This window comes from Drosophila sulfurigaster, chromosome 2R, assembly GCF_023558435.1.
Source record: "Drosophila sulfurigaster albostrigata strain 15112-1811.04 chromosome 2R, ASM2355843v2, whole genome shotgun sequence".
NCBI classification, from domain to species: Eukaryota; Metazoa; Arthropoda; class Insecta; order Diptera; family Drosophilidae; genus Drosophila; species Drosophila sulfurigaster.
Window position 1 is genome coordinate 26,921,556 of NC_084882.1, and position 27,204 is coordinate 26,948,759.

Genomic DNA, 27,204 nt, shown 5'->3' on the forward strand with positions numbered 1-27,204 from the left:
TTAATTTCAATTCCAATTTTTGCCAGCAAACAGATGAATCAAACAATGAATGACCTGAACCATCATTGTGTCGTCTCTCAAGGGAGGGCAGCTGAGCCCAAAGCTAAAGCACCTTGGGAACTGGCACACATGGCAATCAGAGGCGTCAGCCATTTCCCAGCAGAGCGCGCTGACAATGAGAATACAAATAATAATATCATGTACAAATTTCATTGCTGTTTTTTTTTGTTTGTTTCTTCTACCTTTATTTTGGGTGAAAGTTGCTGACCGTTTTTGTTTTGTTTGAATTTTTGTCTGTTCATGTGAAGCGAGAGAGAAAAATGAACACAGCACAGCACAAAAGTTGGTTCTTTCCACTTGCAGCCGGCAGTTGATTCGATGTCACGACGAGCAAAACATGCATTTAAGCATATTTCCACATATTAATTAGCTTAATTAAAGATACGCCAGCAATTTTGCCAATTGATTGTTGTTGCGGTAAGCTCAATTGAGCCGGAATCACAATGTGTATGAGTGTGTGTTTGAGTTGTGGAATATGATTGTATGATTGTTCAACTACTCAAATGTCTAATGCGCTATACTCGTACTCAAATCAATGTCAAACACAATGCAAAATGTCAAAGTCATATAAATGTTGCATGCGATAGTTATCCGATAGCCTTGCCTATAATGTTGGAAGTTATTGTGTTATCTAGCTGATCGATCAATTAGAAACCTGACTAGTTTCATCATTGAAAGTTACAAACACTTATCTGATACTAATAACTTAAAAGTTCGTTTATTAATACGAATTAGCAATATATGAAAAGGTTTCCGATATGTATCGGAAGTATTGCAGAATGTAATACTTAAAATTGTTTACTCTTTTGTCTATAACTTCTGTCTTTTCATAATTTAACAAATAGTTTTAATAATAGAGAATATAATTTTAGTTTCATTATAAATAATATAATGAAGGCAGTCTTCAAACATATTTCTGGCACTTTACAGCTTCTTCGATCAGTTAGTCAAATAAGCAGTTTTATTTCCATTTCTGTTACCATTATAATCCTAATAGTAATCGTCAAAATTGTTTACTTTTCCTTTACTTTTATTTTTTAATAAATTGTGAATTATGACACCTTTCAAACATATTTCATGACAGCTTACAGCTTCTTCAGGTTGTCGCAATTGCAGCAACATAAAAATTTGATCTTTAGTGGATTAATTTTACAACTGCTAAACAAAGAAGTTCCACTCAAAAATTTACGAGTTTCCAACTGGAAACTAGAGGCGACTCTAAACGTCAGTCAATATTTTATTGGCACATTAAAAGCTGAAGCTAGTTTGCGATGGCCTACACACAACATTACCGCAAATTGGTAAACCGAGTGCTGCTGCTGCCTGTAGAGATAGAGAGAGATGCCAAGCATGGGGCGTGACAGTCACGATGACAATTGCCGCATTGGTAACTTGAGATGGGAAAGGCTTTGCTTGCCATTGGCTTGTGGTTAAGTCCGAGTTGCATAAGTCAAGAGTCTGCTAATAAGTGTAGTGAAGTACTCACTCATATCTCGCTGTGAATCTAGGGACTGCGGACTGAATGTTGTGTAACATGAGCGCCCCTAAACCACATTCAAATGGCTCGCGCTTTATGTTCGCCTCACATTATGATTATTATTATTATTATTTTGTTGTTTTTTTATACCCGTCAACCATAGGGTAGAAGGGTATTATAACTTTATGCCGACCTAATGGGGTATTTATATTATTTGCCTGACAATCTGGTATATTTTTCATTTTGAATGTTGCACTATATAAATATACCAAACACAACCTATGGTACATTTCAGTATTTTTGTGGTATATAAATTTGGTATTTTTAAAATAAATGTCTCACTGATTTGCTGACTACGTAGTATATTTTGCACTATATGGTATATTTTAAATTTAGTATTCTATCAATATACGAAATTGTACTTTTGGTAAAATTTTAGTATTTTGCGGTATATTAATTTGGTATTTTTAATACCGCACTGTTTTGCTTTTATTTAAATGGATACCGGGTATCTGAGAGTCGAGCACACTCCACTAGAGCCTTCTTACTTCTTTTTTTTGATACAACTTTTTTAGCATTTTTCTTGGGAGTTATATATAACAAACACCCGTATATGGTTTGATATTATTATGCTGCAGCAGAATGCCATTAACTTCCGGCTCTTTTATGCCATTGTTGTTAATTGTTGTTGCTGAAATTGTTGTCGCTCTGTGTTTGCAATGCTTCTTTGCCACTAATTTGTCAAACATTAAAAAAAAGAGTCGTAAATATAACAATCAACTTTAGACATTTTGACATTTGGTGCTGGCTGCCGTTTGTTTTTTGTTTTTACTTTTTGTTTTTTGTTTTTCGTGTGCCGCGAACCGTGAAGGTTACATAACCACGCCATGCCAAATCCCGCTTGTACATTAGTAAAAATATATATACATTGTACTATCTACTTCTATATATAAGGCTGACTTATTTATAGAAAGCCATTGTGTGTGTGGGAGTGAGAAAAACAAAGTCCAGAGTGAGTTTTTCGTGGGGCACAAAAGTCAACGCAATCATGTCTTGGTTGACAATTTAATAGAGTTTTAAACTGAAGCCCATTAAGAGAATAAGCGTAGAGAAAAAACACTTCGCATGATCAACTTGCAAGGAATAAGGCACACAGTCGAACTCTAGAGTTCAGCTCAAAAAATAGGCATGACGGCAACTGGCATTATTGTAATTGGATAATGAGTGCTAGAAAGCAATAAAAGTGGAATTATGAAGCAATTATTGAAAATGACATTTGTCGCATTAAGAATTGATTAAGTCATGAATAGGACTTAACGGAGATGAGTATAAAAAGTGAATTTAAAATAATTTCGCTAGCACTGAAATAATTCTTTAATCGAAGTTGAAGTCTGTGTTTTCTTAAATTATATCTAACTATTCTAAATAAATAAATTATTTCATTGAATGAAGCACTTAAAAAACTTTTAGCGAAATGTGCTGCTGGTGAAATTTCTATATACTGTGCAAATTAGTTGGCGACTAATGTATATATTTGAAGCAAATTTATGTACAGACTGCAACAAAAAACAAAGTTGAAATAGCCGCAGCAAATGCAAAATTCCAGTAGAAGTCATGGCAATTGTTGTCAACAGCGTCGCGAACGACAAATGTCGACAGGGCAAATTAGCATTAGCATGAGTAATTAACTTAAATACAATAGAACAATTTAGTTTTCCAAATTGCACACGAAGCGTCACAGTCGCTGTCTCGGGTTGTCTCCTTCTATATACATATATCTCTCTTCCTCTGGCCCCCTTCAACATTTGCTCGCACAATTGATAATTTTGCAAATACAATGAGAGAGGGAGAGGAGGGGAAAGCAGTTGTGGGCGGGCGGTCAACGAACATGTCACCATTTTAGGATTGTAATTACGCGACTGCACGTCAACTAAAAATTGACCGCTTCAACGCATATCGGAGCCATCATCATCGTAGCAAAAGCAGCGAACTGCCCTCGATGCGAATAATGTGAACAACATCCCTTCCATCCCTCGAGGTTAAACTGAATGTACTTTAGAGTACACGGCTTTTCGATTAGATGAGCACATATCGTGAGCTCAGTTGATTTTTGCACTATAATTTGTGTATGTGTTGAGTGCGTGTGTGTGTGTGCCTAATGGATATTTTATGACCTAATTTCTATGCTGCGACTAATGAGCATTCAGATTGCCACGCTGATAGTTCCAAGCGAATAAAAGTTGTTCGCAGATTTTTGTTATTTTTTTTATTTTACCTGAATTGAGTTGATGTGTTATGCATATATTGGTTTGCTTACCTGAAATTAAATAGAAATAAATGAGTTCGTTAGTCAAGTGTATTCGAATTATAGAGTTCAAAGATAAGTTGAAGCTTAAATTTCGAACTAAAATACTATGCTTAAATAATATTCTGGCATTCCTTTCATTCCTTGCTTCATTTATTTCAATTGCAGATTGTTGAATTTTATGCTTGATATATGGCTTTGGGTTATGCGATTTGTTGGACCCGAGACAACTGCTATTTATGGCCTCGACAAATGCTGAATCAGCATCATTTTTATTGTTCACACACACACTCACACTAGCACAATGTGTTAACCCATGTTGGCCAATACAATTATAGCATAAAAGTGCTGGCAGCCAATCGCTTTCTAATGGCAGCATTTCTCCTTCTTTCTATTCTTTTTTTAATGCGTCACAATGCTCAATGGTTTTCTATGCATGCCACAATTTGAAATTAAGCAACGATACCCATTTTTTTTTCTTTTGCCGTGTGGGTTTCTTTCCGTCGGTCTTTGGCTTTGCCTTTTGTGGCTTAAATAGGCGGAAAAGAAAATTATGTTTACGCAAAAGTGGAAAGAAAGGCTAGACGTCGTTTTCTATAGCATACGCTGTGGCGCATTGTTTGTGGGGTTTGAAGCAGGAGGGGGGCGAATCCGATTAAAGCCCAAAGCGTTGGAGCAGCGCACTCTCTCTTTCTCCCTCTCTCTCACTCCATTTGCAACTTACATGCAACTCAAATTAAATGAATTGCTCAACGCGCACACAACTCGCTTCGGCCATCCTTCATCCCCCCGTTCCAACTCTTCAACCCTTTGGGCGCTCACCATTAAAATCATGCTTCAATGGTTTTTGACCAGTTTTTTGTTTGTTGCCTCGGAAGTTTTTGTGTTGTTGGAGCTGCTGCTGCTGCATTAACCAACTGGGAAGTGGACCAGCACAAAACACAAAAAAAGAAAAAGTTGCAGCTCCTCTCAATCTCTCATTCTCTCTCACTGGAATCTGCAACTGCTGACTGTGGTTGGTACTTAGCTAGGTAAATGAACTATAAAACACTTTGCTGTATAATTTACATGCGTTTTTATAACCAGAACAATAGAAACAGCATCCACTTGCAACGTTGATCGACCGTGCAACTGATTCTTGAGTGGAAAACCTTGCTAACGAGTGTTGAAAAATACAATTTTTCGACCAGCTCCCAACTATATTTATATCCGGGCTTTAAAACTGCTTCAGCATCAGCGAAAAATAACTACAATTTATTTCTATTTACGTAACTGATTAATGATAAGCTTTAAACAGATTTCAAATGTATTTTACACGTAGTTGCTACTACAATTTCAATAATCATTGGATGGAAAGATTAACTAAGAGGAATTATGTGTAACAATTTATTTACCATGGATTTAGCTGAAGGAAAATGAGCTTTAAGAAATTGCAAAATATATATTTTAAAAAGATTTCTCTCAAATTTAAATAAAATGAAAAGTTACGAGTTTGGAGTGTTAGAGCAATTTTGATTATAATCGCATCTAAATTAAAAATGTTTAATGAGCTTTAAAATATATAGAAAGTTTTATTCGCTGGAAGCTTTATGGAGCTTTGTGGAGCTTATGGGAGCTCTATATATATTTAATGTAGATGCTCCTTTTATTTAAATATACAATAGATTTTGAAAAGTAAAGATTGTTCTGATTGTGTTGTAATTTTTTTCTATGGATAATTTTAGCATCTGCTTCTTAAGAAGATGCCTCTACTAATTAAAAAATCAAACTATTTTCTAGGATTAATAATGTTCATTTCTTTATCAACCCAACTTTAAGATTTGAAAGTTATTTGCCATAGACTTTGCTTTAAAATAATTTAAGACAGTATTGTTCAGCAAGCAGCTTTTTAATACAACATTACACACAGTTTATGCTTATGCAGAAGCTTTAAAGCTCATTGTGCTTTGCTTTTAAAGCTGTTGGAGCAACTTTAAAATGGAATCTGAACATTTGTATTGAAGGCGCAGCGTTGCCTCTACAAACGGCGTCTCCGCGTGCATAAAACATCAAACGTTGTGCCAAAATGTAAAGGTCCCCGTGCGCCGTCTACCCCCCAGTTACCACACGCCACCCCCTTACCCCGCTTTCTCTCCTTACAGCACTCCCCCAGCGAAGCGCGAAATCGCATGCTAAACAAATAAAAGCAGCGAGAGGTAGCAACAGAAAAACAGCGAAAAAAATAAAGAAAATATACGTTGAGCGCAACTGAAACTGCGTCTATATATCGCCCACGCCCCTGCCCCGCCCACTTTGCAGGCGCCCAAAGTTATGCGCTGATATTTTTGGCATGCTTCGAGGTGTAGTTGCAGCTGCGATTTGTTGTTTTTGTTGCCATCGCTGCTTGTGTTTGTGTGTGTGTGTGTGTGGCTTTGGGGGGTCGAAATAAAATCGCATAAACAAAAGGCGCCCTAAAGTTGATTTCCGGTTTCCGCTCAAATGGCGACCGGCTGCGCGTTCGTGTGAGAATTGTGTGCAGCCTGCAGGTGTATGAGAGTGTGGGTGTGTGTGTGTTTGTTAGGGTGTGTGAGTAAATTTTTCATATTTTATGATTGACTTGCAACTAGCGTGGCAACAAATAAAAAAGCAACGAGCATAACTTGTGATAAAGTGTTGGAATTTGTTATATATGCGATGCAGCAGTAGTTAACTGAGATTCAGTGCTGTCCAAAGAAGTGGAAGGGACGAAATGAGGAAGAGGAGGAGGGTTGGCTAATGAGCCAAGCGAGGCGCAACAAATCAAATTTGCGACGCATTGGCGCAAAAAGTATAAATGCCAAAGCAAATACACAGCAAACTAGCACGAATTGTCTGTGTAAACATCAGCAGTAGAAGAAGAGAGTTGAATTCAACACACACATTCACACACACACACACACTCACATGCCATCTAATTGTGATGGACAGTAACACTTTGGGGGCACCGGGGCCCAACTAATGAACGCCACCAAAGTGCGCACAGTTGGAGAGAAGAAGATTCAATGGAGGAGGCGCCAACGTCTCCATGGAGACTAGAGCTCAGCAAATGGCCAAACAATGGCCGCAAATCTGCTTCAGCGCCTATACTCTCTACTCTCTGCTGTGGCATGTGGCATATGGCATGTGGCAATGTCATTTGTCTTGGGCTGCGTCTTTGCTGCTGCGTCCTGTGTGGCATGCCTCGCGTGCTGTCAGCGCATTACAACGCAACATGTTCAACACATTAGCAGCAGCTGAATGAAGCTGTTGTGTTGGTGGTATAAAACACGACTCTTGCCTGTTGTTATTTGTTTAACAATTTTCCATTACTTGCTTGCCCCGCCCCCTTCTTTTCTGACTTTCATTCTCTGCGGTAGCATTTACAATTTGAGTGAAAACAAATAAAAGCAAATTTAAGCGCAGCGTGTAAATGAAATTTCAAATGAGGTAAAAAGGCACAGTCGCCATACATTTTCAATTGATATCCCTGTTCCTTTCCTTCGGGCCAGTCAACTATAAATATTTAATTACACTTAACCTTTTTCTGACCGCAAAACTTTTTTACCGAAACGAGTCGAAAATAAAGCGGAACGTTAACGTTGACAAAAAACTTGAATGAAACTTCAATTATTCCACGTAAAAAATACGCAAGCAACAAAAATGTTTGACAACGGCCAGAAACAAAAAAAAAAAAAAAAAAAAAAAAAAAACGGAAACAGTGCAAATTTCCTTTGCTTGGCATTCTCGCCTGGTCACGATCTCCTGTTTACATGGGACACACGGAACTTGGTTTGTTTATTAGGCAACGGCTGGGAAGCAACGTGTCTTTTCACTTTTGCCCCCCTCCTCACACAACGTTTACCTTTTTTGTTATTTTTTCGTGCTTTCTTCGACCAACAAAAACCCCCCGAAAAAGTGTCCCACACCTGGTCAACGCTTGCCATCTCAGCCTCAACGAACACTTGTTTGTTTGGTGATTTGTTTGACTTGCGTGTCGATGATGACACAACACAAAAAACACAAAAAGTGAACAAACTCCCCCCCCAAAAAAACAAGCAGGAGGAAAAAAGGACAAAGGCAACAAGCAAAGCAAAAGCGAAAGCGAAACGCTAACTGAAATTTTTGTGTTCATAAAGCTGGCAACGCCTGAATAATATAGTGGACATAGTCAAGCGCACTTGATTAGGATATATGCTGTGTGATCCCCAAAAAAACATCCCCACAAAAAAGAAGAAGGCAAAAAATCTACCACACAGATTATTATGAAAATTGTAGTGAACAAAAGGCGGGAATAAAAAAGTATTTTTATCGATGACATAAATTTTGAACGAAGCTAAAAATATTTTTTTAGAGGATTTCCATTTATAAATTCAAAGAAAGCGGAAAATATTTTTAAAAATATTTCTAACTTTTAACACTTTAAGCTCTGCTAAATAGATTTCTACTTGCTGTGTACTTGGCAGAGTATTCAGCAGCGAGCACAAAAAAAACGCATTTATAATAATCATAAAAGAGGCAGCAGACGGCAAACGTCGCATTGCATACCAACAAGGAGGAGGTGACGCCTTCTGTTCAGCTGGAGGTAAAGGGGATCAACTGAGCCTGGTAAAGGAATCAACAACTGACCCAAGCGGAAATTGTTGCAAATGTCAGCAGCAATTTTTGTATTTTGTTGCTCTTTTTTTCCGATGTTGTTGTTGTTGTTATGCGTAGCATGCTCGCTTCTTCTCCTTTTTTCCCGTACGCTATTTATTGTATTTTATTTCGTATTCGTATGCGTGTGACAATGCGGGGCCACAGAAGGCGCAAATATCCTGGAGCGGGGCTTGGCGCTTTGTCAGTTAACGGCAATTTCGGCACGTAGTTCACACGAATCAGACAGGAGGCTGATTTGGACACACACATGTATGTATGTACATAGGACAGACACATGTAGAGACGCCCACAAAACGGACACGCACATGCAGAGGGGACAACACACATACACAGGATACAGGATACAGGAAGTGTGCGCTTATGGAAATACAATTGACGGCGCTTAAATTCAATTGGCGATAAGCAACAGCAACACCAACAGCAGCAGCAGAAATCTACGCAGCAACTGTAGCAAAAAGGCATGCCAAGGACATGCAATTGAAAAATTGATTCAAAATATCTTATTGACTTTTTAGAGCAACTCTTGACTAAAATTTTAAGCATCGAGCATAATATTTGATCCAGCTCGAGATAACTTTCATGGCATGAAATGCCATAAAACATTTCATAACATTCAAGTTGAAGCTTTCATTGATTTTAGGATTTGCCTTTGTACAACATTGCGTATGCGTAATCTTTGCCAAGCAAGAGAAAGCATTTGAGATGAAAGCAAAGGATAGACGTTTAATTACTTTTTGGTCGTTTTCTTGTTGCCCTGCCAATTCTATTGGCAATTCCATTTATGAGCCGATTGCATGTTGTCGATTTGATGGCAAGAGTCGTAAACAAAACCGAAAACAAAAAGAACGAAAGGAGAGTTGAGAATAACAGCAGCTAATGAGCTATAAAAAGTGAAATAGGACTGGAAAAAAAGGACTTAATGAGCTGAAGAGAAGCGCAACAGCCGCTGGCAGCGATGCTGATGTCGATGCTGCTGTTGATGATGATGATTTGATGATGAGTTGAACGGCAAAAAAAAAATAGAAAAAAGGAAAGCATAGACGAGGATAATAGCAAAAGGTGCTAAATTGTGCTGCAGGGCGGCGGAAAAGTGCTAAACCGGGTCAAGGGAAATTAATGATGCAGCCCTGCAGCTGCATCAATTTCTGTTTCGCTGCAAATTTCTTGTTCAACTTTCACCTCAGACGTGTTCGCTGTGGCGCAATTCTCTCCGCTGTGAACTGAACTCTGCACTTTGGTAATTAAGAGTTATGGCTTTTTGAGCCGAGGGTAAACCAGAGGCTAGGTGGCTAAAGGTAGCCAAGGGAGAGGCGAGAGGTATCCTTGCTGTAGGCGGAGTAAACAGAACTTATTAATTTCTGCATTATTTAAGCGTTTAATTTATGTGCACAGTTTGCATTTTTAATTGCATTACACGGCGTGCGGTTAATGCATGTTAAATGCATGCAATTGAGAGACACAACCAGGACATACACGGCAAAAAGGACAGTTCAGGACAGGACAGGACAGGCATGAAGGATATGAAACGTGCGAGACAACTGTAATATGGTCATATTATTACAATATGGCATTTGTTTAATTAATTGAACTTTAATCAGCGACAGCTGCATCGTCATATCTGCATTACACTCGGCTTCAATTTGCGATGTATTTTTTTTTTTGCCGACCATATCCTTTAGTAAAAAAGGTCAACCCATCACTTCCATCCATCCAACGGACGAAGCTGTCCATGTTCAGTTTAAAGCTGATGCCGATAAGCCACTGCCATTGGCCGCATTGAGAGTGCAATTCACTTTAGGTTTTCCACTTGCCAGACACGAACACTTGGTGGCCCAATTAACTTTTGTTTTAACACAAATTATTTTCGATAGCATCTTCAAGTTGCGGCGGCGGTGCCTTTTAATAATTTCATTTAGCGCCCAAATTGTCTTAAACGAAATTGAATAAGGCGTCGACAAAAGGTGCTCACAATGAACCGAAGGCCAAAGGACAAATTGTGTCTGCCTAGAGATGGCAGCTTTGTTGAAGAAATGTTGATAAATAAATAAGCTTAAGATATAGGTGAAGTAGTTTAGCTTTCTCAAATAGAATAGATAACAATTATGAGATTAATTTCTATTTTAAGCCCAAGATTTTATGCGCTTACTTTCCTAAATAGTTTCCTCTATTAATTAGTTGTTAAACTAGGTATTATATTTAAGAGATCTTTTGAGACTTCATTTTGTAAAATAATTGCTATAATTGTATGGCAAGTTTAGAGATATTATAACAAGAACATAGCTATAATCTAAGATGAAAAAAGTAATTAAATATGAACTAAAAGAAATATCGTGCTGTCCAAGCTCACAAGTTAAGTAAAGAGGACATGCATTCACAATTTAATTTTAGAAGAGAGATTTTGAACACTTTCTGTAATTATGATGGTTATCTAAAATAGTTTCCTCTACGATTAAATAATGAAAGTAAATTTGTAAGCCACTGTCTTAGTTTTTGTTACTCTCTGCTAAATTACACTTTAAACTCAATTATTGTTTAGCTTGTCGTGTCACGCGCCCATCTCTAGCACACAGGAAACACACCTTTTTTGTGCAGGCCAGCTCATAACCATGGCGCCTCTCACTCTCTCTTTCTCTGTCTTTTATCGGCCACAAGCATCGAGCAAATTCTTGTGCTCTGGCCAGCAATTGTGGCCAAGCTAATGGCGCTCAACGTTTCTTAAGCACTTCCGGACTCTGCTCTGGTGTCGAGTTGACAGCAAGAAGCAAAAGAGCAAGAAGAGGAAGGGGAAGTGAATTGAGTGGTTTGGGGGTTTTGGATATTTTTGGTGGCATATTTAACCCACGCTAAGCGATATGCTTAAGTATCTTAAACTGCAATTGGAAATGGCTGAAAATGGCTTAAAAGCCTTGTCACAAAAACTCTTTTGGCATTTGTGGAGAAAAGAACAAAAACGAACGCAAATGGCAAAACAAAATACTCAAAGTTGACATTTCACTTAGCGTTAGGCACATGGCAAAAAGGCGGAGCTACACTTCACACACACACACACACATATATGAGTGTGGGAGTGTGTGTGATTCCCCTGGGGGCCACACAAAAGTTGTTTAGATATTCATTGGGCCAAAAGTTGTGCGCTTTCCTTGTCTTTGCATCCTGCTGCTCGTTTTCTCGTGCTCCAGCTCGTCCTTTGGCTGCTTTATTTATAGTTATAGCGTGTGTCAGGACGACAAATAAATTTTTGGACAGCAATTTTATGCAACGTGCTGGTCACAAAACACAACAACAAAATGTTGATTTGAATTTTGCCACAGTAAAAGCAAAAGCCACGTAAGAAGCAATTCAAGTCGCAATTGCATTTATTTATAAGCACACAAAAACCAGCGACTCATTTTGAAGGAGCCGCGCAGCGTTGCCAGATCGTCAAAGTAATGCAGCGAGCGAGTAGGCAGTACTTATTTGAAGCCAGTTGGCAGTGCTCATATTTTCACAGTTCTCAGAAATTTGTTGGGGAGCGACAAGCGACGCCATCTAGCGGTCAGTTTGGACAAAAGTCAACTTTTGCACTATATTTTATTTGTATTTGTATTTTTATTTGCATGCAACAACATGTCAAATGGCAAACAGAAACTAACTAGGAAATGACAAAGAAAAATGAAACTGACAAGCCACAGCGAAAGAGTCGACCATAGAGAAAAATATTATTTGTTAGAGCAAGAGATGCATCACAAAGTGTAAAAGAGGAAGAGAGAGGGAGAGAGGAATTCTGACAGCACGCCATTTTGGCACATGGCAATTTCCGTCGGGGGCACATGACAAAAATTGCAAAGTTTACACAGTCCGGGGAATGTAGATCAGAGGGAAAGGGAAGAATGGAAAGGGGAAAGAACGGCACACGACAGATTTGTGGGCGTGCCATAGGTAAGGCAAATTCTTTCTGGCCAAAACTGCTGGCAAAAAGTTAAAAGTTTAATTGTGCGCAACGCTTAAAATGCAACGCCGGACAGCCGACAGTCGACAGTCTGATATGCCAGTGGCTAAAGGGAGGGGGGGAAGGGGTGAAGGGATGAAGGGAAGCTGTGAGCTCAACATCTGTGACAAGTTTTATTAAGTTTATTTTATATTTTCGCATTTGTGCGACAGAGGTTGCTGAGGGGAGAGTTTTAAGGGAGGAGGAGGAAAGGTTAACGACGTGCTGCCACAAACTTGTCGGCTTGCATTTTGCAACATTGCGTTTGAGTGTGAGTGTGTGTGTGAGAAGGAGGCAAAGCTTTTGTTGCAACTTTGATAAAATCAAATGTGCATGCTGTAAATAGCTTTAAGTGTATGTGTGTGCCACACACACTTTTATATGCCAGGTTGCACACACTTGACTGCTCAATGGCCTCTGCAACAACGTCAACTCGGACTTGCGATGGTCACTTAAAGTTGCAGCAGCCGCAAGAGATTAAAACGTTTAAACGTGCAGAAACAGAAGCAGAAGAAGAAGAAAAGCAAAGCCAAGAGTCAAATGAAGAAGCGAGTAATTTATCCTCGAGGGCAGCTCATTGCCATATAAAATATTTAACAGCCATCAGTCGCTGTCATACTTTTTTAATTGACTTATCAATAATTTATGCAGATCAACTCGAATACACACACACATACACACGGAAAGAGACAAAAGACACAGAAAGTAAGCAGAGGAAACAGTCATAAATACAAATGAAATCTGCGGCCGAGCGACAGAGCAAAAGGTGAGACAAATGAAACAGGTATAAGTAAATATGAGAAGGGTAAAAGATAAAGGGTAGCACATTTATCTGGCAAAGAGAGAAAGGTATAAAATAAGCTTAAAGGAGAGAGAGCTATTGATAGCTCAGGTCAGCGACTTGTACACCGCAAGAAAAACTAAGAATAATGAGAAAGAAATAATTAATAATTAATCAAATCGCAAAGAAATATCATTAAATTTAATTGGATTATAATCATAGGTCAAATCGAAATTAGGAGAACATTAATTTAGATTGAATAAATATAGAAAGAGGCTATAATTACAATAATTTGTATTCAGAAACGAATAATGACTAACAAAAATATACAAATGAAAGGCAGATCTTTAAATGAAATTACTACTCAGATGATTTATTTTTACTTTTTATTGAGTTGTAGCCAAATTTTTGCGCTGTGCACTTTTCTGTTGTCATCTCATATCATATATATTTATTTTGATTAATTTAAGTGACAGTTGGATGAGTTATTCCGCATCCTTACTGCAAATATTATTCATTCGCCTGCACACTCATCTTTATCTCTTTCGCCCCACTTTCGGCAAATTTCAACTGCAGACTCAAACGCGAGGCACGTGATTGATGCATTTTTAATGCGCATTTTGGGGCACGAGTTAAATGCAATTTACTGTGGCAGCAACTTGGGACCATCGACGAGGGCGGTGAAGAGGATGGGGGAGTGAAGAAAGCAAGTTGCAGACAGGGAATTAGGGCCAAATGGTTCTTGGTGCATTTGAAAAATGCAATTGCGCTTGTCTGAGTGAGACAGCGAGAGAGCGAAAGAGAGAGTTGAAGAGTCTGCAAGTTGAGCCTTTAAATAAATGTAGTTGAAAATCCCGTGCGGGCATCATAAATATTTGAGAAACATAATCAGGGCAAAGGTTGAGGCCAAAACAAAAATGGGGGCTGGCAAAATATTATGCATCAAGGATAAAATCAAATTTAACGCATCGCTTGCATTTTGTGCAAAGGCAAAGAATGAATACGTCCCAAGAACTCTGAATGCTTTGACTTGAGTTTGGGTTCCCTCTCTCTCTTTCATTTTGGCCTGCTTAAAGAAAGGCCACGTAGCACTTGACATAAGCAGAGAGAGACACACACACACACACACACACACGTATGCTTATGCATCATGTTTAGCAGCGGGTTAAGAGGGGGAGCTGCTTGGCACGTGCCGTTGGATTACGCGCCGTTGCTCCATGGGAAGCCATCGCAGAACGTCGCGATGCGTCGCGTCGTCTCAGGAAGCAGCGTGAAATATGTGTAGCATAAGACAAGGCGCATAATCAAAAAGTAAGCAAAACCGAAGGCTGCAGTGCCCTCCTCCACTTACTATATAAAGGTTGGCACAATGGGGCGCCTCTGTTCATTCGGCTGCGTTTCCTTTTACCATCTCCCGCCCAAAAAAAAAGAAAATATGAAAAATTAAATAAAATAAGAATGAAAGGAAAACGCTGCACACACAGATACACACGAGACACACACACACACACAAAAGCCAAGCCACAAAAATCTCACGCCCGAGCTGCCAGTTGATGTAGCGCACAGCAGCGGGAGCAGAGGCAGCTCCACACATAAATGTGGCAAGTGGCAAGTGGCATTGGGACTATGTAGTGGGATTTCTGCTGGCTGCTTGACTGATGTCAGCCTCGCCAAAGTAAATACACTTGCACTTGTCATATCGATCATAAATCTGTTTGTCTTCGTCTTATTAACCAACGACTTGACTTTATTTTCGTTCCAACAAAATTAAGTTGACCCAAACATGACATATTAACATTTCTGCTTTTATTTGCTTAAGAATTTAATTGAATCTTCTAAATGAATAGTAGGAATTTTTGTTTTGTAATTGCGCAAAATGCAAATATTTGGAAAACGTCCAAGTTTAGATGTCTCTTGCAACAATGTTGGAAATAAAATGAATGCACATTTTAATTATTGAATAAAGACTTCTTTATAATGTGTAAATGTGTAATTAGCTTAATCACAATCTGTTGTACATACTAATTTACTTTCAAAAGTACAAATTGTTTATTGTACAAGAACTGTGCTTCAGAAGCCTAAGAAATTTTCTTTTAAATTTGTCTTAAAAAAAATTTTAGAATTCTCAAATATATTGTAGTGATAAACGAATGGAATTTTCCACAAATGATTGTTATGATTCTCAATATTTTTTGCAAATGAGTTTTATGATAATTTGGAGGAATTTTCTACAAAATTTTATATCAACTACTCAAAGTTTAGAAGAGTATTATAATTTAGTTCCTGCAGGATATATATTTTAAAACTAGAGCCTATTTTTGGTACATACAAAATAAACTATATTATTTAAGATTCTTGAAAATGTTGTTGCGATCAGATACAAAGTGTAGAAGTTATGTAAAAAATACTTTTGTATGGGCATAAATGTCTAGAAGTCTTAATTGCTTTGCTAAGAATTTGATATATTTTATACTCTACGGTATACTTCCAATAAAGTACTATATTGATATTTTTGCATTATATAATTCTTACAAATATTCCTTAATGTATGTTGGTACTTTATTCGAAGTAAGTAGCTGAAGATTATATTATAAGTTGTCCATTTTCTGTAATGTTTCAAGTATCCGACAAATTGCAAAATTGTAAAACTTGCATCGACAATTGCAATCGCATTTGAAGCTCAATCATTTGTTTTATTTTTATCACTATTTGCTTTCTCGAATTAGATTTGCGATTGTTGTGCGGATTACGCCGCCAACATATTTTGCCGTAAATCGTCTATGATTTGCTTGGCGTTAAAGGCGCGTTTACTATACTTTTCTTTTCTTTTCCTTTCTTTTCTTTTTTTTTCTATAGTTTCTCTGCAAGCTTTTGCCTTTTCGGCATAATCCCCCAAGCTGTCAGTTGGGTCGAGTGCAAAGTTTGCAGGCACAAGTTTGAGAAAGAGAAGAAACACAAAAAAGGATTGCATAAAGAGCAAAACTCACCTCTTCCTCATTGCTGGCCGTGTTCACGGAGTCCATGCTCTGTGAGAGTCCCAGTGGGGCGAGTGCCATCTGATTTTCCATTATGTTGCTGCCGTTAGTTGTAGTTGTTGTTGTTGTGTTGTTATTGCTGTCGCTGGTAACGACTGTGGCCGCTGTTGTAGCTGCTCCTGTTGGTGTTGTTGCAGTGACCGCGGATGCGCTGACGCTGCCAGCCGGCGAGGGAGTCGTCGGTGCTGAAATTGACTCGGATTCCTGTGACTGCGACTCGTGCGTGGAGCTGCTGCCCGGGGAGCTGCTGTTGGTGTTGCTGTTGTTGTTGCTGTTACTGTTGTTGGTTGCTGCTGTGGCTACACTTAATGCAGTGGTCGCTGGTGTGCTGGCAACTGTGGTTGTTGCTGCCGTGCTCACGCTCTGTTGCTGCTGTTTATTGCTGCTGCTGCTGTTGCTCAGTACAATGTGTTGTTGCTGTTGGGGGGCGTACGCAGTGTGGGCGTGTCGCAGCTGATAGCCACTGTAGTGGGCAGGTGTCTGCTGCTGTTGCAGCACCGCCACGTGCTGCTGCTGTTGCTGATGTGCAACGACGGCCGAATGCTGTAGATGCTGATTGAGCAATGCAGCGGCGGCAGCCGCCTGATTGAATTGCACTAGACGCTGTTGTTGCTGCTGTTGTTGTTGCTGTTGCTGCTGCACCTGTTGTTGTTGCTGCTGATGATGTTGTTGATGTGTGTGGGCTGCTGCTGCTGCTGCGGCTGCAGCTGCCTGTTGTTGTGATGCCGCAACGGCGTAGGCGACTTGTTGCTGTTGTTGTTGCTGAACGACTTGCTGCTGTTGTTGCTGCTGTTGCTGCTGCTGCTGTTGTTGCTGTTGCTGGTGGTGTGCGGCAACGGCGGCGGCAAACTGTGTGGGATGTGCAAAGCTCAGCTGATGACCTTTAAGTGCTGCTGCTGCTGCGGCGGCTGCTGCGGCGGCGGCTGCTGCTGCTGCTGCCGGCGAGCTAGCGTACTGCAGATGGGCACCTGGTGCGGCGGCAACTGCTGCTGCTGGCACGGGCAGCACCGAAACGGCGGCGGCGCACTGGCGTTTGGGCGACGGCGACAACACCTGTGGGGCACTCGCTGGCGTTTGCGGCAGCGTCGGCCTGCGTTTAATCGCAATCGACGAAATGGTGATGGCTTTTTCGAACACTGGCCGCTGGTTTTGTTGTTGTTGTAATAGTTGTTGTTGTTGTTGGAGTTGTTGTTGCTGCTGCTGCTGCTGTTGTTGCTGGTGTTGAAGTTGTTGCTGTGTTTGTTGTTGTGTGGTATGTGTTATGGATGCTAATGGCTGTTGCTGTGGCGTCGTTGTCGGCGTCGTCGTCGTCACTGCGGGCAGCAGTTGCAGTTGTGGTTCGGCGATGTGGAGCAGATGGTGATGGCTGCCCAACAGGTTCTGATTCTGATAGTTGGCTATGTTGGCGACTCAATTAACCTGCAAACACACAACGATAAAGAAGATAATGATTAAACCAAGTGTTGATAAATATGACTTGCTTAGCAAATATTTGGCCTACTCTTTGGCAGCAATTTCTTGTGTGCTGCAAATGTTATGCAAATAACATTTCAATATTGTCAAAATACTTTGCCGAATTTATTCAACATAATGCAAATGTTGACACACACACACACACACACACAGCCAAAGAAAGGGAAAGCAAAAACCAGACGAGGAGGAGGGGAGTGCAAAGCATATGCTTTTGTGTGTTGGGGGCGCCCCCCAAAAACGCTGCATAATTCAAGAGCAAATACGACGACAGCTCAATAGAAAATAAAAGCACAGTGAGAGAAATTCGATTCGAGTGCCAGAACTTTAGTTGAGCAACTGGAGAAGTGTCGTGAAATTTCACACGTTTCAAATGAACTGCAATTCGAGTTGTCAATAAACAAGCGAAATCGAATTACAAGAGATTTTTTTCAATGATGGAGGAGACTCTCTATAGAATTATAAAATTTGAAAAAGTATATTCTCATACTGTATTTTTATTTCAATGATTTTTCATTAAGAATAAAAATTTAAATATCTACGGAGTTTTTGAATGAAAAATAATTTTATCAAACTTATAAAACGTATATTTATTTCAATGATTTTTATTTTATTTATTTTATAAGTTTCATTCTTTATAAAGTATTGTCCATATATAGCCTATAGAATGGTAAAGCAAATAATATCACATATTTATTTATTTTAATTGTTTTAACTACTTTCAAACAACAACTGCATGCAGCTAGTATAAAATAAATATTCTAATACACAAAAATTGTATTTTATTTTTTTTTTTTATTTTTATTTGTATTTATATGTAATGAAAAAGCATGACTAATTGAAAAATAAATATTGTAATACACATACAATATTCTAGTTTTATAAATACGTAGAAGGGTATTTAACTTTCAATGAAATGTATGTAACAGGTAGAAGACATTCCGACCCTATAAAGTATATTTTATTGATCAGCGTCAACAGCCGAGACGATATAGCCATGTCCGTCTGTCCGTCTGTCCGTCTGTCCGTCTGTGTGTCTGTAGTCCGTATGAACACCTATCTCAGAGACTATAAGAGATAATAATATTTTTTTCGACAGCATTTGTTATGTTTGCACGCAGATCAAGTTTGTTTTAAATTTTGCCACTTTCAAACAAAAACTCGAATAACAAGCGTAATTTAAAGCTAAATTGCGAATTTTAATATACAATAACTACTATAGTAGTTATGATTCCTGAAAATTTGTTTGCGATCAGATAAAATTGTCGAAGTTATTAAAGAAATACTTTTGTATGGGCAAAACGCCTACTCAGTAGGGTCTGAGTTGCTTTGGGTGACAATCTGGTATATTGTGTCTATGGTATATTTTGAATGCGGTAAATATGTCGATATACCAAATATACCATTTTCATTTTTTAGTATTTTTTTATTCGGTATATTTTGAGAAAATACCGAAAATATGTTTCTTTTATTCAAAATGGGTATGTTTCACAGTCGAGTACACTCGACTGTAGCTTTCACTTGTTTTTGTATTTCAAAATGTTTTTTACATTTATATAATTCAATGTTTTATAAAGTCTGCACCAGAATTACAAATGTTCTTTTCTTTTACATACCACTTTTTTTTATTATTGTATTCAATTATTTTCAACAACAACTGCAACTAGATAGATTTAGTTTTCGAATGCCTTTTGATATATGGAACTCGACTAGAAGCAGCACTAATTGTAACAAAAGCAAAAAACGAAAACAAAAAATACTCAACTGTCTGTCAAAGCAAAACAAAGAGACAACTTGTGATGTCAGATAAAGAGAGGAAGCTAAATAAAATACGAAAAGCAAATAAAAAAGATGCAAATTGCGTAGGTCAGTCTGAGACAGCAACAGCGAGTGTATACAATTTCTTGCTGTGTATTTGGTGTATTTGGCTACTGTTTCGCTTTCAGTTATCGCAGCGGAGACATCGACATCAGTAGCAGCAGCCACAGTCACAGCCACAGCTGTATGGAAACTCCAATGCGCAGTCAAGAAAAGAAGAATCTGAATACAGTCGAGTTGAATACAACCGCAAGGCAAACAGAAACCAGCAAACCAACAAATAAACAAATGAACCCAAATACAGACGGATAGATAGAAAATCGAATACACTCATGCTCACATATGAGTATGAGTATGAGTATGAGTGTATGTAGCTGAAACAACTTGAAAATTGAGCTGACAACAAACTGAAATTGTATTACAAACGTTGCCAGCAAAAATATGCACATAACTAAAGCTCAGAGATCCCTCCGAGAGATATCATCAAGCAAGGAGAATGAGTATCGAGTACAATATATGCACATATTTGAGGGCAATATGAGTGTGTGTGTGTGCTCTCGTACTCATGCTCGAACAAGGCTATGAATGCGGATTATAATGGCGCCAGGCAAGCATAACATACCGAGCGACGAGCACTAAGGACAACGGTGTCGCCAACGACGCTTTGCTCTTGTCCTCGTAACTGTAACTGTAACAGTAACTGTAACAGTGCATATGTATCTGTATCTGTATCTGTATCTGTATCTGTATCTGTATCTGTATCTCTATCTGTAGCTGGGATGATGGCATTGTCGTGTATCTTGAGATGCGAAGCTATCGCCACACTTTGCATATGACAAATTATGCAGACAATAAACGACAGAGAAGCAACGAAATTCCCCTTCCATATAATATTCCCAAGCAGCAACAGCTTGACAACATTTAAGGACACACACACACATGGACAACATTTTGTGGCAACTTCCAAGCGAATTGGGTGTGATTGGGGCAAACACTTGAGTTAATTACACATAACGCCTGCCTAATCATAATTCTAAATTCAAATTCAAATTTAATATCGATCAGTTATTTCGGTTCAATTTGGAGCTTCGGGCTTGCGGTTTTTGTGGGTGTTCGGCTTTTTGGTTTTCAGCTCTCGGCTCGGCTTTTTGGTTTACGTTTATTATAGATTGGATGGGGTTTGTTTGTTGTCAGCTGCTGCTAATGCCACTTGATTTATAATTAATAGAAATGCAAAACCACACACCACACACAGAGAAAATATGGCCAATATTTAAATATGCCATGGCAGCGACGTGCTTTAGATTTATGGCCAAAATGCGGCCAATTTTATATTAATAGGCTAACCCTGCGTATACGCAATATATGGACCACATACATTTATCGATTCTTGCGTGGCAAACAATTAACTATTGTAATAGATTTAGGCGATTTAGTATAAATCCCATGCGCCAGAGGATTTCATTCTCTATATTCAATTTGGTAAATTGCAAATATTAATCAAATTTAAATGAAGCAATTTAAATTGTTTTCTGCTTATAAGCATTTAAAATTGAGATAAATTCCATAATTGTTTGGCTATCTTGCATCTTTTGTTGACAAAACTTTTAAGCAAATGCTTTGGATTTAAAGACATAAATCTGATTGTTATTTAGACCAATAAATAGAAAAGATTTTGCATAGTCAGCTGATTTTATCATCCATCGTCTGCACTCCCTCACTTTGATTAAACAATTTTGCGTGTTTCTGCTCGTGTCAATCACCAAATAAAAAACTTGTATTCTTTGCAATGCAAAAAAAAAGAAGAAAAATACATGTTAGCAAGTTTGCTGTCCAAAGCAGCTTAATAATTTATTGCTTTCCGTCAATAATTAACTGACTGGCAAGAAATGCGCTCATTAATATTTATAAGTATTTCATTTTTTTGTATATATTTTTATTATTTATAGATTCAATGTTTGCTATGTTATTTTTATAATTACACAGAGAAAAAACGTGCAAAAATCAAGAATAAAATCTTGAAACAAGAATATTTGATGCAAAAATTAAACAAAAAATGTTTATTCTTAAATCAAAATTATTCGAAAATTCTAAATTTCAAGTCTTGAAATTATAATTTTGTTTGAAAAATGGAACAATTTCAAATTGAACCAAGAAAGCAAAATCTTCAATCAAATTTAGCATAAAAATCTTGATTGAAGATTTTTTCAACCCAAAAATCTTATTTAACACTTTCATCAAGCTAAAAATCTAATTCAAAGATTTTTTCAATCTAAAAAATTTATTTAAAGATTTAATTAAAATCTTAAATCTAGTTTTATAATGTTCGTTTCAATTAAGATTTTTTTCTCTCTGTGTACGACTTTGAAAAATGTTTAGTTCTTTCCACTAATAATTTCTGTTGATTTTTGCAACATTTTTGCACTGCCTTTTTTTATTTGATGTTGGTTTTGGTTGTTCATATTATTATTTTAGTTATGCATGCGTTGTGAAATTTGCACAGCAGTGATAAAACAACAACACCAACAACAACCACGATATTTGCTTATACAAACAGTAAAAACAAAGCGGGGGAACAATTGCGTTACAAATTCTAACAAACAAAAGCTCTGACAGCAACAATAATGACGCTGCCATTGTCGTTGTCTGCCATGGAAATTACTCAGTAAAAATTCAAAAGTATAGCTCAATCTCGACAACAACAACCACAACAACAACAACAGAGACGAGTTGTAAATATTGCTAATGAATTTCCCGCACGCTTTGCTGAGCTCACACAGCTCCAAAGTCTCGACTTCCATTTTGCATTGTTTTTTAAACATTTTTACCATGTTATTTTTTGTATCTAAACAAAACATTGGAACTGAACGGAAGTTGGGCGCGTTTTTTGTTGATGCTGCGCATTAAGCAAATATAATTAAATGTAATTTTTATAATGACAAAAGCGTTTCAACAACTCAGACACGCCTCTCTATCTCTGTGTCTCTCTCTCTCTTCGGTTGAGTCACAAAAATATAGTTGAAAATTGGAGCAGCACGAAACCAAAAAAAGATCGTTAACAATTGCTCGGATTGAACTTTTAAGTTGTAGCCTCAGCAAATCAAATGTCAATCCCAATTTCCATGTTCGGCTTTCCAGTTCTCCCTTGTGATCGTTTTATGTCCATAATTACCACACGACTCGAGCTCTAGCTCTGTAAAATTGGGTCTGTGGTGGCACGCCTTAAGCGAAGCTGCTTTCATGCAAATCATCGACTAGACATACACAGCGATCTCTTTTGTAATAGATACACTCGTTGTCTCTCTGGCTAATCCATGCACGCCCACGTCTGCATCATTATTACGATCGTTGATGATCATTGTTGAAACGAGTTTCTCAGCAGCTGTTGTTGTTGCCATAAAAATAAAGATGATTTTGGTTTTGAGCTGATTGCGGATCACTTGTCAGCAGTTTTCTTTTTTTGTTTCATCTAACAATTGTCAATTGCAATGGCAACAACAACAATAACGATCACAATTAGCATTGCTAATGGCAGCAGATAAACGCAAGTGGCGTAAGTAGAAACACCCACGTGATCGGCTTCGGCTTTGGCTTCTATCTGGCACTGATCCGTCATAACTCAGCGACTCATAGACCTAACTTTTGAATAACTAGAGAATACGTCTAGCTTGTTTTCGTGTGCATGCCCAAATTCTAAGAGCTGCGCCTGGGAGATGGCACCGCCCAGTGGCTGCTTGGCTTAAAGTGGTTTTGGCCATAAATGTTCGTTGTTGCCTGCTTTGGCTATTACTTGTTATTGTTATTGCTGCTGCGCATCGTTTTGTGTTCCACGTTTATCTCATAATTAATATTTAATAAGCACTAACTGTGCTGCTATTATTATGTGCAGTACTCTCCCTCTTAGAAGTACTATCTTTATTTTTAATACAAAAAGAAAGTTTGTTTTGGCTATCTTAAAACTATAATAAAAGTTTTCTTATATGACTTGATTCCATATGCATTTTTGTTTTAATTGTGTAGGCTTTAATATACCTAGCTTAATATGGGCAAAAGAAATAAAAAAAATTAACAAACTTTAGTTTTCTACCCACAACTGGAATTGATAGGCATAGGTTAATGTAAAGTTCATTGATTAAACTATAATATTTGTAAATAAAAAACAAAATAAATAGTTAATATATTTAAATGAAATTACGAGTTGCTGATAAATTCAAATGCAGCCTTCTTTAATCATAATCCTTAGGAACAATTTCTGAATTTCTTATAACTTTTTTGCAGCGTATTCAAGTTTCGACTTTTGCACAAACATTTCGCTTGTTTGTTTTTCGGTTTCAAATGTTTTGATGTTATTGCTGTTGTTGTTGTTCGTGTTGCTGCTGCTGTTGTTGTTGTTGTTGTCTTAACCAAGCAGCAACCAACTGAATTCAGTCGCCCACCTCCGAAGAGAACTGCGAACTGAGCGCAAAGGCTCAGTTTGGTTGGCATGCTTATGTGCGCATATTTAATATGCGATGCTCAAGAAACATTTTTTATAACTTGGGCATGCTCCAATTCTCTGGCTCTTGGCTTGGGTCTCTATTTGTGCGACTGCCAAGCCATTTCCAAGTGGCATCTACGAGTACGTAGCAGCCTCAGACTCAGACTCAGCTTCAGCCTCAGCAGCACAAGCACGAGCACTTGAAGTAACTCGTATCTAAAAGATAGTTTGCGTTTTGTGCTACCAAAAGTTCTCGGCAACGTGACTTGCTTCGCCAGCACACACCCCCCAAAGCCCCCTTCAGCCCCTCCCGCCTAGCGTCCCTCCGCCCCTCAGTTGGCATCGTCTTGCCCGTTAAGTTTGAGCGTTTTTTGAAAATTACAAAATCCATTAAGTTGCTTGCACGCAACTTAAACATAAATCCATCATACGCCATGTAGCACACTCACACACACACACACACATACACGTATCATTCAGCTAGGGTAGCGAGGCACGCCCAGCCGCCTCGCCCCTCGCCGTCTTTGCTGCCTGGTTTTATTATCCACGGCATATTCAATGCACAAACATTCAGACACTCGACTAGGTAAGTAGGTTGAGCCCCAGTCTACGTCTACGTTTCTGCCTCTTTCTCTCTCTCTTTCTCTGTCTCTCTTTCTCTTGCTAGTTCATTCGTTCTTACTCTTCTTCGTCTTTAGCGTTTTCCTGCTCTTTGGCGTCTCTCACAGGGCTTTCTATTTAATTTCCCAGCTAGCTACAAAAAACTTCTGGGCTCAATCAGCCATTGACTTTGACTCTTTTCGCGAAATGTGTTGCTTGTGAATTTTTTCATTAGATACTTTCAAATTTAGCAAAACATGCAATCAATAAATGATAGTTCACTTCGTGTTGAATATTTGCCATTGTGATTCTCCCGTCTGCTGTTGCTGTCAATTTCGTTTAATGCACTTCCGTTTTGCCAAAGTATTTGTATTTGCCAAATATCTTTTATGAAATTAATGGGAAAATTCAATTTGCGACTCAACTAATGAATGAAAGTTTTTGTGGTGTAAGCCAAAATGAAGTTTAACAATTTGAGAAATTATTTAGAGAGTTGCTAAACATTTAGTGGAATAAACTAAAACTAATTTCGAATTTTGAAATTTGTGCTGATGTCCCAAAAAGTAGACTTCTGAGCCAAATTAAGTTTAACAATTTGAGAAAATATTTAGAGAGTAGTTAAATATTTTGCGAAATAATCTAAAATATATTTAGAATTTTAAAATTTGTGCAGATATCTAAAAATTTGCTTTTCAGTTAAATAAAAGTTAATGAAAATTTTAACTGATGACAGAAAGTTTTTAAGGAGTGTGCTTTAAATAGATTTAAGATATAAAAACAAGAATTTGTTTCACTTTAGCGCAATAGTAAAAAATCAAATTTAAAATTGTTACTGACACACTTTTCTATTAATAGAAAACTTAATGAAAACTTTAAGCCAGATACAAATCAGACAACAATGAGTTGCTAATGAGAACAATTAATATTAGACTAAGCTTGGCAGCTCGTCCGCAATTAATTAACTAATTAATAATACATTAATGAAATAAATTAATATGAAATCCACATGAATCATGTGCAATTTCCTATACTATATGCCGCAAACAATCGCGATGCATGTCAAATTAGCAATCTAATATAAGCAGTTTTTTAATCCGTAAATCTTCAAAGCAAAAATCATAGTTATGTCTTGATTAATTCATTATTTATTTCGTATTGCGAACACGAAAATAGTTTCCAGGAACTGCACGCCAATAACAAATTTAACGATACAACATTTTTGTATCCTATATTCATTAATCAGAAATCCAAACTCGAAAGCATTTTGCTTTGAAATTTGTAAACATTCAATGGGGTTTAATTAAACGAATCGTGCAAAAGGTTTTATCTATAACTATATCTGTAGCTTATCTTAGCGCAAAACGAAAAAAAGTAGATAATAATATTTACTTATAAGCGTTGCCATGTCGCGAGTGCGCTCCATAAATCATGCACAGATAGATAGCCACAGATACAGATACAGATACAGATACAGATACAGATACAGATACAGATACAGATACAGATACAGATACAGATACAGATACAGATACAGATACAGATACAGATACAGATACAGATACAGATACATCAACAATAACGGCAACAGCAACAGCTACAACTACGAATGCAGATAGCGAGATGGACGTGCTCACTCACGGCAATTGTGGCCATTAATGTAATAGACGTCTAACGAAAATGGTCGAGAGGAGGGAGAGAGAGAGAGGGCGAGAGAGGGACAGAGGGAGAGCTGCGCCAGCGATGTGAAAGATGTGAAAATGTAAAACTCATGCGGAGATTGAATGAAAGATTCGAATGGAATGGAGCTCCTCTACTGTTCGTAAGTTGAGTTCTCTCTGTTGCTTTGTTGCTCTGTGCGAAACTAGTTCAAAAGTTCAAGCTGCAAATGAAGCTGCGGCTTGTGTCTTTCACGGCACGATGTGAGGCTGACGCTGACGCTAACTCTGAGCCTGAGCCTTGGCGAAAGGTGGCCAAAACGTAGCGTTTGAGTGTTGATTATACCCTGTGTTTAGTGTGAAGTGAATACGACAGATGACTGAGCGATTAGGGAAATATGTAAACGAGTAAGGTAATATGTAAACCCTTTTTGTTGAAAAATAGCTTGTATAAAACAATCCAAATGTATTGTCATCTAAAAGCAGTCTTTACATAAGCAGTCTTTTACTAATCGAAATTTATTGAATGAAACAATTTCTCTGAGAAGTGAAGAAGTTAAAAATAATTGCAACTTCATTTATTTAATATTTATTAAATTGAATTCTCATAAAACTAGAAAGTCATTTACTTACTGAGAAAAAAAAATGAATGTAAATTTATAAATCGAGACTTAACAAACTTAAATTTAAAGCACATTTAGGAACTGCAATAATTAAAAAACTATTTCTTATAATTTCCTATGGATAATTTCCTAAATCACAGGGTATTTCACAGTCGTGTGTAATTTACTTGTTGCGATTTCGTACTTGTTGTCGGAATGGTTATAAATAGCAATAGCTCAATAGCAATCATAACAAGCTCGAACCCAATCGAGATTCGATTGTGTTGAATGCTTATTCGGACAG

General features: G+C 37.9%; 1 protein-coding gene and 1 long non-coding RNA gene across 2 annotated transcripts in view; both read right to left on the bottom strand.

Moving 5' to 3' along the window:
• Window positions 1-22,367, bottom strand: part of LOC133836771 (protein couch potato) — a 68,770-nt gene extending 46,403 nt beyond the window's left edge. The window contains 2 exon segments of the mRNA XM_062267360.1: window positions 16,231-17,687; window positions 22,343-22,367. Coding sequence (XP_062123344.1) covers window positions 16,231-17,687; window positions 22,343-22,367 — 1,482 coding nt within the window.
• LOC133837963 (uncharacterized) lies at window positions 3,029-4,769 on the bottom strand. The gene is made up of 3 exons (XR_009893891.1): window positions 4,665-4,769; window positions 3,951-4,371; window positions 3,029-3,854 (listed from the first exon to the last, which is right to left on the bottom strand). It is a non-coding gene; the product is annotated as an uncharacterized LOC133837963 (long non-coding RNA).
• Window positions 22,368-27,204: the final 4,837 nt, after the last annotated feature.